The sequence below is a fragment of the Glycine soja genome, chromosome 19 (assembly GCF_004193775.1).
Source record: "Glycine soja cultivar W05 chromosome 19, ASM419377v2, whole genome shotgun sequence".
Classification (NCBI taxonomy): Eukaryota; Viridiplantae; Streptophyta; class Magnoliopsida; order Fabales; family Fabaceae; genus Glycine; species Glycine soja.
The window spans coordinates 49,285,247-49,297,085 of record NC_041020.1 but is presented as its reverse complement, the minus strand read 5'-3'; the positions used below and the strand labels follow the sequence as shown (position 1 = coordinate 49,297,085).

At 29.2% G+C, this 11,839-nt stretch overlaps 1 protein-coding gene across 5 annotated transcripts; it reads right to left on the bottom strand.

The window, feature by feature from the left end:
- Nucleotides 1–1,090: 1,090 nt before the first annotated feature.
- On the bottom strand, nt 1,091–7,094 carry LOC114400295 (myosin-binding protein 1-like). Of its 5 annotated transcripts, none has more exons than XM_028362678.1 (4): nt 7,017–7,094; nt 5,398–6,517; nt 3,325–4,836; nt 1,091–1,516 (listed from the first exon to the last, which is right to left on the bottom strand). In XM_028362678.1, the coding sequence occupies exons 2-3, from the start codon at nt 6,476–6,478 to the stop codon at nt 3,338–3,340; spliced, it is 2,580 nt and encodes an 859-aa protein (XP_028218479.1). In that variant the 5' UTR covers nt 6,479–6,517; nt 7,017–7,094; the 3' UTR covers nt 1,091–1,516; nt 3,325–3,337. The 5 variants fall into 5 exon arrangements, with proteins under 5 accessions (XP_028218479.1, XP_028218478.1, XP_028218481.1 ...); XM_028362677.1 differs by having other exon boundaries at nt 5,398–6,603; nt 7,017–7,080; XM_028362680.1 differs by lacking the exon at nt 7,017–7,094 and adding an exon at nt 6,871–6,976.
- Nucleotides 7,095–11,839: the final 4,745 nt, after the last annotated feature.

The following is an 11,839-nucleotide window of genomic DNA, read 5'->3' as shown; positions in this document are numbered from 1 at the left end:
TTCATGGGTTAGGGTCAAAAACAATTTTGGAAAGGGCAAATATTAATTCCCCTTTTTCAATAATCTTCGATCATGTTTTCTATTGACTGACAATGATCAAAAGACTGACTTACCATGTCCGCGAGATAAATTCGTAAAATTATTCCTATAATAGAAAAGGAATATATGGAAATACTGAATGAAAGCATATTGGTTAAATAATAATAATAATAATAATAATAATAATAATACCGACTTAAAATTTGAGCGCATAATTTGAAAATAGGTGAGTCTATATGTGATACAGATTGAATCGAACCACAAGTCGTCTACAAGTACAACTTGGGTATCTGGCCTGGCTTCATCAAGTGATTTAATCGGAGCGTATGACTATGGGTGAACTGGTTGAGTATTGCCAAAGACTCAACTCAAGTATTGACTAAAAATAATGTTTGAATAATATACTATATGAATGAGACTTAACTTCTAACGCATGAGTTAGATTTTTGGCTGAACTCTGTTTAATGGGATCATGAGAAATTAAAACTGTTTAATGCAGCAATATGTGCAGGGACGGATCTATGTGAAAAGCAAGAGTAATTGTTCCCACAAATTAATTTCTCAACTTTAATATATTGAATAAATATTATTTTTGTTCCCGTAAAAAACAGGTGTTGTCTCCTTAAGACAATTATTTTAAAAAGATAAATGTAAAAAGTTATAAAGACAAAAAATAAATAAACTAGTACTAATTTTATCTATTTAATTTTTAATATTTTCATTTTCTCTGATACTTTACTAATAGAACTTATATTATTTTTCGTCTAAAGAATATTAATTATTTTTTGTCTCCACTAAACAAAATTTCTGAATCATATGTGGTTGCAGTTGCTTAGTCAACTATGAATAACCTACAGTAGCTTAGTCAAATGGGAAAAGAATCCCCTGTTTCTCTATCAGTTGTTTCCTATATAATTTTTTGTTTATATAAATAAACCTATGGTAATTTCTGATTGGGATTGTGTGTAGATGTTTTACCACAGACATCTAGTAAAATCAATTTCATCAAAATTAATTCTATAAAAAAAATCAAAATAAACAGACACGAGTATAACACTGGAGCAATATTTATACAAACACTGGAGCAAATAGCGCCCATATATAAAATTCTCACAGATGTTAATTTACTCTGTTTCCAAACTACTCAATCCAATACAAGACGACACCAATTAACAAGCACTCACTCATTTACAAATTACAATGCAAAACGGCAAAGGGAAAATTTTATTGTAAAATGAAAATTTGAATGGGCAGATGAAAACCTTGTCAACTCAATGCAGCAAAACGTTCAATGAAACCCCGAACAAAAAGGCAGGGGGAGAAAAAGAAAAAAAAATTATTTAAAATCCTATTTTCTTATATCCTGGATGAAAGCAAGCTATGTTACTGTACAGTTGCAACCAGCCTTGGTAACCTGGTTCACTAGTGCACAAGGTAACTTCCTCCTGGTTGCGGATCCAATCATAAGTGTATGAATCTGTAAATATATAAATCCAAACGGTAAAAAAAATTGCATATACTAAAATAGTAAAATCTGATGCAAAATTGTAAACAGCTGGGATTGAGTAACCTGGCTTGAGATGTCAATAATCAATATTGTATTTTGCAACCATATCCATAAGACAGACACCAAGTAATATTCACAACGTAGTCCGATATATAGAGCAAATAAACTTACATACTAAATACGATACCAAGACTATGCTGCTTCATTCTAAATAGTGAATATATACCATATTTGAACACTGCACCACGTGATATGTTCCTAAAACTCAGTCTCGGACTACTACACAAGTCAGGTGATGATTTTTTTATTTATTTTTTATTTTTGATCAGTAGTTGAGTTAAGATTTCATATAAGACGGCCAGAATCACTAATTAGTTGGATTTTGATTTATTTACAAAATCAAGCTTCATTTCTTTGTATACGTATCATTTTTATAAGTCTGCAAACAACGGGGAACACATATGCCATGAGGTAAACAACTAAGAAGCCTACTTGTGAAGTTCTGCGGGCATCAACATGAATAGCCCTCTGATATTATATGAATAATGATCTTCCCATTCATTTGTTGCCTCTCATTGCTAAGGAAAAATGGCTAGAAGAAACACTTCTACTGCTTATTTCTTATTTTCTTTTTAAATTGATTAGAATCTATAGATTATATTTTTTCCACATGCTATGACTGAGCCCATTTGTCAAGTACAGGCCATTGAGGAGAGTGGACGGATTGCCACTGAAGCAGAGTTGAGGCCCAAAAGGATTATTCTTACACCGAAAAAGATGAAGGATTACGTGCTTTATCATTAGCTTTTAGATATCTGATATTGTAATAATAGGGAGAGTGACTCAGCTTATTCTAGAAGGCTCTTATCATGTATTCTGTTAGAGGGGATCAATTCTTAGATTCCTTTGGGCAGTTAGTTAGAATAGTGAGCATGTGACTGAGATATATTTGGCCATGTATTGATTGACAAATTTTAATGAGAATTTGGTCTATACCCTTCCTATCTTATTTCCCTTCTTCCTCTGTCTTCGAATTCAGAGACCATACACATCACCATATCATCCTTTCATTTCACAGTTGTTAAATTATAGTTATTCTCTATACTTATACGTGATTGCATGATCTCTCCATAAACAATTACACAAACCTACCAACTAAAGAAATAAACTATTCCATAAACAAGACTTCACTTCCTCTAAATCTACAGCTGCATTTTAATATGCATAACTTTCAGCATTGAATCATCCTTTCATCTGTAAACCTTTTCACTCTTGAACAGAGCAGCAACGACATTTCAAGAGGAAACTACTAACTTGACTTGATTTGCTCTATTATCCAACTGCATGTCATCATGACATTAATCCCACTTCGCTGCCAAATTTATCATCAGCTATTTATTATTTCTAATTTTCAGAAATGTCTAGTAATATTATAAATAAGTCAACATTTAAAAAAAATCCCCTAATTAGCACCCAATTAGAAAATAATCCCTTTTATTTGTTAGTTGTTACCTATCCAAGTTTATAAAATTTGCCCATTAAAATTTAGAAGCTTCTGTCACTAAACATATATTGAACTTGGTCAAACATTTTCCTCCATGCTTAATATGATAAACTGCATGGGCACATACTTATCATAGACAAATTTCTTTTGTAAATTAGTCCAAAGGCAAACAAACAGACAGATAAAGCAAAATGGATCAATATAATTTTAAGAAACAAAATAGAGAAAGAGATGCCTTGATTTTTTACCTAATCGTTCAGCAATAACTACTGACCTTATATACAGCCTCAAGCAACAGGTTGATCTAATTCTCTTATCCCAATCTGGCGTAATTGTTGTAGCTGATCAGCTATCTCCTGCAATAATTTAAGTCCTTCTTCTCCATTGCTCGATAAGTTGATACTATGCTTAAGGAAACTCAAATCTGCCTCAAGAACTTGCAACCTTCCAATAAAATCTGAAACCAAACTACCAGTAGAAGATAAATCATTATTCCTACAGAGCGCAGGGGAGCTATGTCCATTGTATCCAAGTTCACCATTTTGCTTGCAAACTGGAGGTTCCTTGGATGAGGAATCATCACCCATGTCATCTGAATTTAATTTAGGAGAACAAACAGTTTCTTGCATTAGAATATCATTATCCAACTTCTCACAGTTTTCCAGAGATTCCTTTTCATCGTTTTCAGAATTTAGCCAATTATCCTGAGATTGATGAATATTCAGGAAAAAGTAAACTTGCTTCTCCAACTTCTTCAAACGTTGGGAAATATATAACCTTTCATCTTGAAACTCCAATGGTGAATTTTTTACAGATTGAACATTCTGTTTTTCCAGAGATGTGGGTAGAAATTCAGATTTGTCAGATATATTAGTATTTTCAGAAACTGACTTTCCAAGGATACTTTCATCCTTTTCAATGCAATGATCCAATCCAATATCTTTCACCTTCATTTCAGAGTTTGTATCCACCATGTTTTCCAGCACTGATTCATCAGGGAACTTCTTCCTATATAACTCAAGCTTAGCTTCCAACTCTTCTATCTCTTTCTCCTTCTCAACAAGAAGGCGATTAGCTTTTTGCAAAGCTTCTGTTTCATACTCAGACTCCTCATCCATCATTCTTAAGTATTGCAAGGCTTCCATATGTAATGTTGCCTTTTCTTCCTGCAGCCTTGTGATCATGGCTAATGCTTGATTTGCAGCAACTGCAGAAGCATTTCTTTCTTCCTCCAGCTCTTTATACAAAGCATTCATAAGTTTCCTGTCATGGTCAACTTGTCTTTTTAGCCTGTCGACTGCGCTTTCACCTTCAATTTCACTAACAAGGCTTCCATCTAGAGACAAACCAGATTCATTTCGCTCAAGTGAAATCATTTTTTGAAGTATCTGGATTCCAGCACAGTTAGAAACATCAGAAGTCTTCACTTCATCACTGTTTATAGACAATCTAGGACTGATATCATTAACAGACAGATCAGTCCCTCGAGTAGCTGAAAATTGTGACAGCAATATCTTCAAATCTTCACTAATTCTTGTAGAATCCTTTCCAAGCCAATGTTCTACAGGCATGCCAGGTCTTCCTCTGCTGTTACTGACAGCAAGCTTATAGGCATCACCAAGATCTAGTAAATTGGGATTTTGCTGACCAATATCACTAGAAAAGGGGGTTGACTCTAAACCTGCTTCAGATGTTGTCAGCTTATCAACTGACTCAATTATTTCCCCACAGTCTGTGGTTATTCTTTGTTTAGATTTTGTCCCTACTTCATCAGTTGTCAAATCATCTACCAAAAAAAAAAATGGACCAAAGGCTTATTGTCAGTACAAATACTCATGGTACTTATGGACTTAAAATAGTGAAAAATTAGGAGCCTATTTGGTTTGATAAAATGTTTTCTGTTTTCATAAATAGTTACTGAAATATCATCTTGTTTTCATTTTATTTCCTGTTTTTAAAGATAGGAAAAAGTGACAACAAAATCCCATTTTCACTATTTTCCATACAAATCTTTTACAACAAGAAACAATGTGAAAATAAGAAGACATTTTTGTAATGAATTGTAAAAAAAAAAATAGAAAACGAATGCAGAAAATGTTAACTCAAATCAAATTGGCCTATTTTTTTCAGCTACGAAAAAGGCTTAGTGACTTTTTTACTCATTTATAAAGATCATTTGGTTATTAAGAACTAGCTTATTTCTTTTCATCAACTTTCTGCAATGAACTACATTAAGAACTAGCTTATTTCTTTCATCAACTTTCTGCAATGAACTACAAGATACCCCTCCATCCTTCAGATCCAAGTGTTAAATGGTATATAAAAGCAACAGTAGAAAATAACTTACAGTTTTCCTTTGATACTTCAACAGGAACTCCTATTTTATTTGATGATGCAGGGACTTCATTAAAGGAAATAAGCTCTCTTGGGGAAGCACAAACAGCATTTCTCTCAACATGCTGCTGAGAATCAAGTTTGGCCAAGCCATCTCTACTTTCTGTTGTTTCTGCTGTAGATTTAGTGCCATGAACATCTGTATTTTCTAATTGCATTCCTGACTCTGATAACGATGGCTGAAGTCCAGAAGCTGAAGTCCCTAGCTTCTCAAAAGCCAAATTCTCATTTGAATCGGGGATGTGAGGCTCCATATGTTCACATGGAACTTCTATATCTTCCTTGGTGTCATATGTACCCTGAACTGGTATGCTCGTACCATCATCATCAGATAAGGAAACATCCGGTTCAGACTCAGTATCCGAAGTAATCTTTAGCTCAGTGTAACCGACATGAGACAAAGGATCTGCCTGTTTATTTCTAAGGTGTGTAGCTCTGGATGATACAAATGGTTTAGCTCTTCTTTTCTTGTGAAATTTGTTTCCAACAACGTTTGATTCATCAAAATCAGCATTGCCAGACCCAATTGACTTGGTAATTACCAACCTTCGATCATAACCTTTTAAAACCCATTGCTCATTACAACAAGAACAGCACTTTGAATTTTCACCAAGTAATGGATCCTGATCGAATCTGGTCACAGATCCCTCCCCTAATTTACCCACCAATAACCTGTAAGTTTCAGCATTGGATTTGTTGATGGTAGCAAAAGAGAAGAGGCAACTTTCACACATTCCTTGAACATTTACAAGCTTATCATGTGCACGACAAAGGACTAAAGAAGAAATCTCCGTCTTATGACCACTACAAATCAAGTCCTCCTTGCCTAACACATGATCAAGCCTTGAGCACAACAGGCACGGTATTTGCAATTTGCAGTAACCAGCAAACTTTGCTATAACATAAGAAAAAACGGCATCGATAAACAGGAAAAAGATCAGCAACCATTCGAGAAAAGCCGATGCCAAGGCCGTGGTAACACCCGGGGAGAGCTTACGCCACTCAGAAGATGAAATTCCAGTGGTAGCCATCATCCAACCAACTCAATTAGCTTCGAAAGGAGAAACCGATTGCTGAAAGTTGAAACAGATCAAACTTTGACCTTCTTCCCAAAATGATATGAATAAGTCAAGGGAAAGGGTTGAAGAAACTGAACACACTTAGCAAGGAAAAAAAACAAAAATAAGAAATATTGTTTATCTATTAACAATCCTCATCCAATAATCTAAAATTTCATCAAAAACAATATTTACAGTATTGGAGCATAAACACGTTGCTTAAAACAAGATCAAGCATAGAAAACTGAAGCAAGAAGTTTGAACAAATATTAATTTATTTTGATTGAGATGATAAACTTAAACAAATGAATCAGTACCAAGAAAATAATGATGTACTATAAGACTCAGGTAAAGTAAGAGAAATAAACCAATTTAAGCAGATGAAACGTAATCGAGAATTTGTAAGTATAAGATGGATAATTAAAGGAGGAGTTATTAGTAATCAGATATTAGAGGAAGTGAAAGCAATAATAGAAATAGATGGAGAGAAAGAAAATGAAATGAAATAATATACCTTATGATGAGAATGTTTAGAGAGTAAAATCAGATGGCGTTAATAGCAGGAGAATTTCAGAGACCGATCCAAACAAAGTAAACCAACGCACAATTCACATGTTTAATATTTATAGTATTTCTAATATCTTATCATCTTAAAAAGTGGGATAATAATTTTTAAATTTTGTATTATAAAAATGGTCAAATTAAGTTTTTCCTTTTCTTTGGAAAAGTAAAATTAATTTGAATAAATTTAATTAGAATTATATTATTTAAAATCATTTTTTGTTAACAATATTATTGTTATGTGTACATTAAGAACCATTCATTTTTTATTAATAATATTATTTTTTGAAAAAGTAAAAAAGTGTTTTTTCTTTATATTTTTTTAAACATTCATTTTTTTATATGTACAATAAGAACTTTGAGGTATAGGTCTCTTCCTTATATGATTAGAAAATAATTGTAAGAATTTGTATAGTTTAATGTGTTTCTAACTTTAAGAAATGATGTTTTGATTATAATTGATGAATTGATTGTTGTTTGTGTACCTCATATGTCTATAAGAACATAAAATTATATACTAAGTTTTTTAGACAAACTAATAAAAAGATAAGAGGAGTTTAAATTAATAAAAAGATAAAATAAAATTTCAAACAAAATAATAAGAAGAAAATTGAGAAGAAGAAAAAAACTAATACTATAAGTTACCTTATTTTTTATAAGCTAATATCATATCAAAACAAGTTATTTGGAGTAGCTTTTGTGAAAAATAAGCTATTAAAATAAATATATGTATCAAACAAATTTATTTTGATAAAAAAAAAAACTTATAAGGTAATCAAAAGAGTTTATAAGATTCAAAAGGCTTACCAAACGTAATTTTAGTAGATATTTCTCTTTCTTTCTTTCCTTTCAAAAATATTTTTTAAATTTTAAATATTATAAATTATAAATATGACTTAAATTTTTATTTGTACAAAATTATAAAAAAATATTTGATTAAAATTTAAAATATTTTATGTTGAAAAAATGAACACCTAAAAAAAGTAACATTCATTAATTATTTCGAAAGTAACATATGGTTAGCTAGTAATATTTTAAAAAGAATTTAACAATATCATCAAATCTCACTTGTATATTAGAATAAATAATACAATACAAGTATTCCCAGAGTAAAAGTCTTCTATATTATTATTTAATTATAAGTCTACGGTGAGTTTATTAATTTTTGTAATAATTATGTTAAAAATAGTAATTATCAAGTATAATAATTTTGTATTGATTAAAAATGTAAAAACTTGGCAATACATATTATTAATTAAGATTATATATGATTTAAAATAAATCAAAATAGGAAAATTATAATTATTTGAAAATATATAGATATCAAATTTCAAAATTTGACCAGTAATTAATTGTGACTTTCTTTATCATTTTAAATTTATCATGCTTCAATAATTAATTTAATGATATTTGGTGTCTGGATATTTTGCGTAGGGACTAGGGAGATAGGAATTGAATCCAGAATTATTCATAAATTATTAATAGGTGTAACATTATTTTTTTTTACTTTTGAAGTATTAATTTGTAAAATATTTATAGAAATAATAATAATATTATTTATAATGTGACAAACTTTTTGTAATGAAACACAAGCACAAGTAATGGTGGGTTGAAAAGTTGAAAAAGACAAATACAAGACGGAGATGTCGGCTAATGTGGGGTGGCGGGCGTGATCTCTATTTCTAATCAAATAGTGCCATTTGCGTATTCATTCTTGAAAGCAGGAGTGGAAACAGATTAGGCAAAACAAGGTTTTATTTTTAGGTTGGTCCATTTAAAAGTCCAACTTAACTTTCTTAAGGTTATAGATTTTTTTTTTCATGGGTTAATAAGTTCATAGATTATTAAGAAAAATCTCTAAGTAAAATAAATTATAATTTTTAAAAATCTAAATCATTATCAATCAAAACATAAAACAAAGGTAAAAACATGCAAATTTAATTTTATAAAAGTTCATATATAAGTTTATTACTTTCATGATAAGTTAGTTAAAAATCATATTTTATAATAAGTCGTTTAAATAGAGTATAAATTTATCAATCAATAATCTTATATTTTTTACTCTCTACATAGGTCAACATGTTTAATAGTTTTAAAAAATAAAAAAATAAATGTAAAACTTTGATATATTATAACAATTTTAATATTAGTAAAAGTTATACTTATAATTACTTAAATAGATCAACCTACTAGGTCTATAAGATTTTTTAAATGGTCTAAAGTCTAATATTTTAATCAAATGGATTTTTATAAAAGTTTGAGTGTAATTTATTTCTAAAAAAATTGGTCTAGTCCGAGATTGAGATAGATGTAGGTTAGGTTATAAATATCTTTTTAACGGTTTAACTTATTTCAATACATAATGATAATAGAGAGTAAGGATAAATTTTGATTGAGAACACAAAATCAAATTTCTTTAAAACTTTTAATGTGTGTCTCTCTCTATATAAAAAAGTTAATTAATATAAAATTAATTTTATATGTTGTTATTATAATAATGGTTAAGGTTAATTAATATAAAATTAGTTGTGTGTGTTATTTTATTGTAATAGTTAAAGTAACAACGTTGTAAAATTATATAAAGTTACTTATCTAGTTGTTGTTATTGTGATAATAATTAAGGTTATTATCATTTAATATAAAAATAGTTTTGATTTTATGTATAAAAATAATAATTGTTTTAAAATATTTTTTATTAAAATTAGATATTTAAATAATTATAACGGAAGGAAAAAAAATTCAACTCCTATATAAGATTTTTACATCCGTCCCTAAGTTACAGGTAAGATTATTTACACTTTTACTTGAAAAATGATCGTTTGAATATACAGACCTTAATATGTTTAATATTGTTTTTGAATTTTATTTTAAAAGTTGGGCTAAATATTTTTATAAAACAATAAGATAAACTTAGAAAATAGATTTTAATTAAGCGAGAAAGATAACGATTTTACATTTTATTAAAAAAATCCGAGTATTTTCTAAAGTAAGTTAATACAAATTTGATAAATAAAAGGTATAAAATAACTGTAAAAATTAAAATGAATTCTATTTGTGTGGATAATAAAAAAGTTAGAATGTACCAAAAAAAAAAAAGTTAGTCGTTGGTAGGAGAAACAATCACCACGTGTAAGCGAGGTGACACTTGTGGCAAAAACGTCCATTCGAAGCAATTCGCAAATGTGCGTTGCAACTTGGAGTGTTTTTTTTTTTTTCACAAAAATTATAAAATGTATTTATCAATTTTTTTATAAAATGTAGGAAAAAAATACATTAGACATTGATTAAAAAATAAAAAATTCTTGGACGATATGAATTAGAATAGATATCTTGAACACATGTGTTTTTAAGAGTTATTTCTCAATAAAAAATGCTGTTAGAACTTTTTTTCTTAACGATAACATTTTTAAATTTTTGTAATATCTGATCTTTCAATCTATTTTTAGCTTTACTTTTGAATTAAATTTGTACTATTTTTTAAAAAATTACCAAAAGTTAAAAATAACATTTTATCATAATATAAATTGTTATTACTAACATCAGGTTATTAAAGCTAGCAATAGTTTGAGAAATGCTAATACCATATATATTTATTTTAACTAAAGCGTGTTTATATGATTTCATTCATAATCAAAGTTTGAATACAATTAGAAACCAAATAAAAAATATGTCGACTAACATAAAATTTAGAATTCTTTGATAAACAATGGATAACTTAATTTCTAACACAAACGGCTATACCAAAGATATCCTCTTGGTCGTGGCTTTTTTGGCGGCAAAGGAGTTGCGGAAAATGCCTGCAATAAGCTCCCTGGTATATAGCAATTTGGCATGTACATAATTCTGCTGCATACCATGGAATTGTTAATAATGACAAATTATCAAATAGCAATGATCAATTTCTCAATCTTGAATTACACATTGGTTGGTTTGTTGTCTATTCATTGCAAATACTTGTGTGTTTAAGCTGAAGTAGTGAACCATATTTGTTTTTCTCCATAAGAATATAAAATTGTACATTTTCTTTTTGCAAAGAATGGAAGATGTTGTTTCTGAGGGTTATTTCAATTATCAGAAAGCACATCCACGCTTTCAAGCCGAGAACAAGAATATATATAAACGAATTGAAGGCCTTGCTAAGGAGCATCAGGCCATTCCTGCTCAGTTGGCATTAGCATGGGTACTTCAGCAAGGCGACTAAATATCTGATACTCACTAGTCTCTGTCTCTCTCAGCTAGTATCTTAGGTATCAATAGTTTTGAAAAAACATTACAAAATATTGACAATTTAATAATATTAATTAAATTAACTAATTTTCTTTAAAAATGTGAATTAATTAAAAATATCTTACAAAAAGCAAAAGAGGAATATTAATTAAAATTTATTACAAATCATATTTTTATAGATCTTATTATATATTTATTGACTTTTTCTGTTGTAATTTTTAATAAATTTTAACTACTACACATTTTCTAATTTTTAATAACTTTTGTTTACTGCAATGATAATAATTTTAAAAGTTGGAAATAATAACTGAAGAGGTTGATTGTAATAATAATGATTTTAAAAGTTAGAAATATAACTGAAGAGTTTAACTGTAATAAAAAAAAATACTATTTGGTAATGAGTTTGACTGTAATAATAATTTTTTGGTCTTTGGTCTTTAATACATTTTTTTTATCATTCAGAATCAGAATAATAATACATAGTTTAATAACAGCATAAAAGCTTTACACAAAAAATAAAATCAAATGTAAACTCCATTGAGATTTACC